At 65.8% G+C, this 1,964-nt stretch overlaps 1 protein-coding gene across 1 annotated transcript in view; it reads left to right on the top strand.

Annotated features, from left to right (window-relative positions):
* The first annotated feature begins 53 nt into the window (after positions 1–53).
* Positions 54–1,964, top strand: part of FOXO6 (forkhead box O6) — a 22,115-nt gene continuing 20,204 nt past the window's right edge. The window contains exon 1 of the mRNA XM_006164953.2: positions 54–604. Within this exon, the coding sequence (XP_006165015.1) occupies positions 191–604 (414 nt within the window). The 5' untranslated portion in view covers positions 54–190. The remainder of the gene's footprint in view (positions 605–1,964) is intronic.

Raw genomic sequence — 1,964 nt, 5'->3', positions numbered from 1 at the left:
CTATCCCTTCCTCGTGCTCCCCAGCGCGTCCAGCCCCCTGCCTCCGCGCCCCGGCCCATGGCGCCCCGCGGTTGAGCCGGCGCCGCCAGGGACCCCTCCCGCGGGCCTCCCCGGGGCGCGCAGATTTCCGAGCCGCCCGCCCACCCTCCGCGGAGCCTCCCTCCCCTCCTCGCCCGAGCCGGGCGGGACCATGGCTGCGAAGCTGCGAGCGCATCAGGTGGACGTGGACCCGGACTTCGCGCCGCAGAGCCGGCCGCGCTCGTGCACCTGGCCCCTGCCGCAGCCCGACTTGACCGGCGACGAGGACGGAGTGCTGGGCGCAGGGGTAGCTGAGGGCGCCGAGGACTGCGGGCCGGAACGCCGGGCGACCGCTCCGGCGATGGCCCCAGCACCGCCGCTGGGTGCGGAGGTCGGACCGCTGCGGAAAGCGAAGAGCTCCCGGCGGAACGCGTGGGGGAACCTGTCCTACGCCGACCTCATCACCAAAGCCATCGAGAGCGCCCCGGACAAGCGGCTCACGCTCTCGCAGATCTACGACTGGATGGTCCGTTACGTGCCCTACTTCAAGGATAAAGGCGACAGCAACAGCTCGGCCGGCTGGAAGGTGGGGGCGTCCGGCTGGGGAGGGGGGCAGGGGACGCCGACTGGGGCTTCCAGGGGCTGCTAGGTGCGTCTGGGCTTCTGGCTAGCGGTCGGGAGGACAGCTGTGGGGGACCCCCAGGAATCACAGAGTGTGCGCCTAAGGCATGCAGCGGCCGGTGGACAGGCTGGGGGCAGGCTAGGAGCAGCTGTGTGCGTGCTCCAGTGCGGGAAGGGATGCGAGGTGAGGTCTGATGGAGTGACAAGAGACTGCCACTTTGAGGCGTCCCCACCCCGTCCCTGGGGTATAGCAGAGGAACCCATTCCCAGGCCATGATCACTGGGGAGCTCCCCAGGCTCCTAGAGTTTGCTTTGTTACTCTTCGTTTTACCCTTTCACGAGGGTACCTGCCTTACTGAGCAGGACTGAGGACTCTGGGCCAGTGGCAGCTTTCCCTCCTGGGTCTCCTCCACTGCCCTTCCTGGAGCTGGCCCCAGGGCAAGGAGTGTGACCCTGGGCTCACAGTTCTTCCTGTGGTGCCAGCAGTTCCCTGTAGGGCACAGCCAATCTGGGGTGAGGAACTGAGCAGGTGACCTGAGATCTGAGTTCTCCATGGGGCAGCTGTTGCCCCCCTTTACCTGGATCAGCATGGAGGGTGCTGGTGGTGACCCCTGCTGGTGCAAGGGTAGTGCTATGGGCTGGGGCTCTGACCTGGCCCACCCCAGGCCGCTGTCTTCTACTTCCCTGGCTTTCTGAGCCCAGATGCATTTATGGGCTGGGGGAGGGGCAGGGGTACTCCAGGGAAGCCTCAGTGCCAGCCAGTGGAAAGGGGAAAGCCATCTTGGGAGAGGACAGGAGCCTGATTGGATTGTAGCCTCGAGACCCAGCTGCTCCTCTGGCCATCCTTTGGGGAAGAGGCAGTTGGAGGGGAGCTTGCCTAGGGGTAAGCTGTTGGGCTCCCTGTGGGAGAGGGGTCCCCTTTGAGGGAGGCACGCATACATGGAGGAGGGGGCCGTGCCCTGTGTGGCTGCAGGCAGGGTCAGAGGAAGGAGGCGTGCCAGTGCAGGAGGGTAGGCTTGCAGCGAGGACAGCTCTATGGCCCAGGAGGGTAGGCTTGCAGCGGGGACAGCTCTATGGCCCAGGGGCAGCATCGCAGGGGCCAGGATGTCCTGACCTGGAGCCCCCAGCTCTCAGGCTTTGTGCTGTCTCTTGCCAGCCTCTATGGGGCAGGGACAGAGGCGGGAGCACCAGACATGATTTCCTTCCTTCTCTGATCCCCTTGGACTCACCCCTGTCCCCCTGCCCCCCATCATACAGGTATTACTTCCGAGTAGGTCCTGCCTTTGTGCTTTGCTACCTCCGTGACTGCTCCCCCTGTCCAGCAC

The sequence above is a fragment of the Tupaia chinensis genome, unplaced genomic scaffold (assembly GCF_000334495.1).
Source record: "Tupaia chinensis unplaced genomic scaffold, TupChi_1.0 Scaffold143758_1, whole genome shotgun sequence".
Lineage (NCBI taxonomy): Eukaryota > Metazoa > Chordata > Mammalia > Scandentia > Tupaiidae > Tupaia > Tupaia belangeri.
This window is presented reverse-complemented; position numbering and strand designations above follow the sequence as displayed.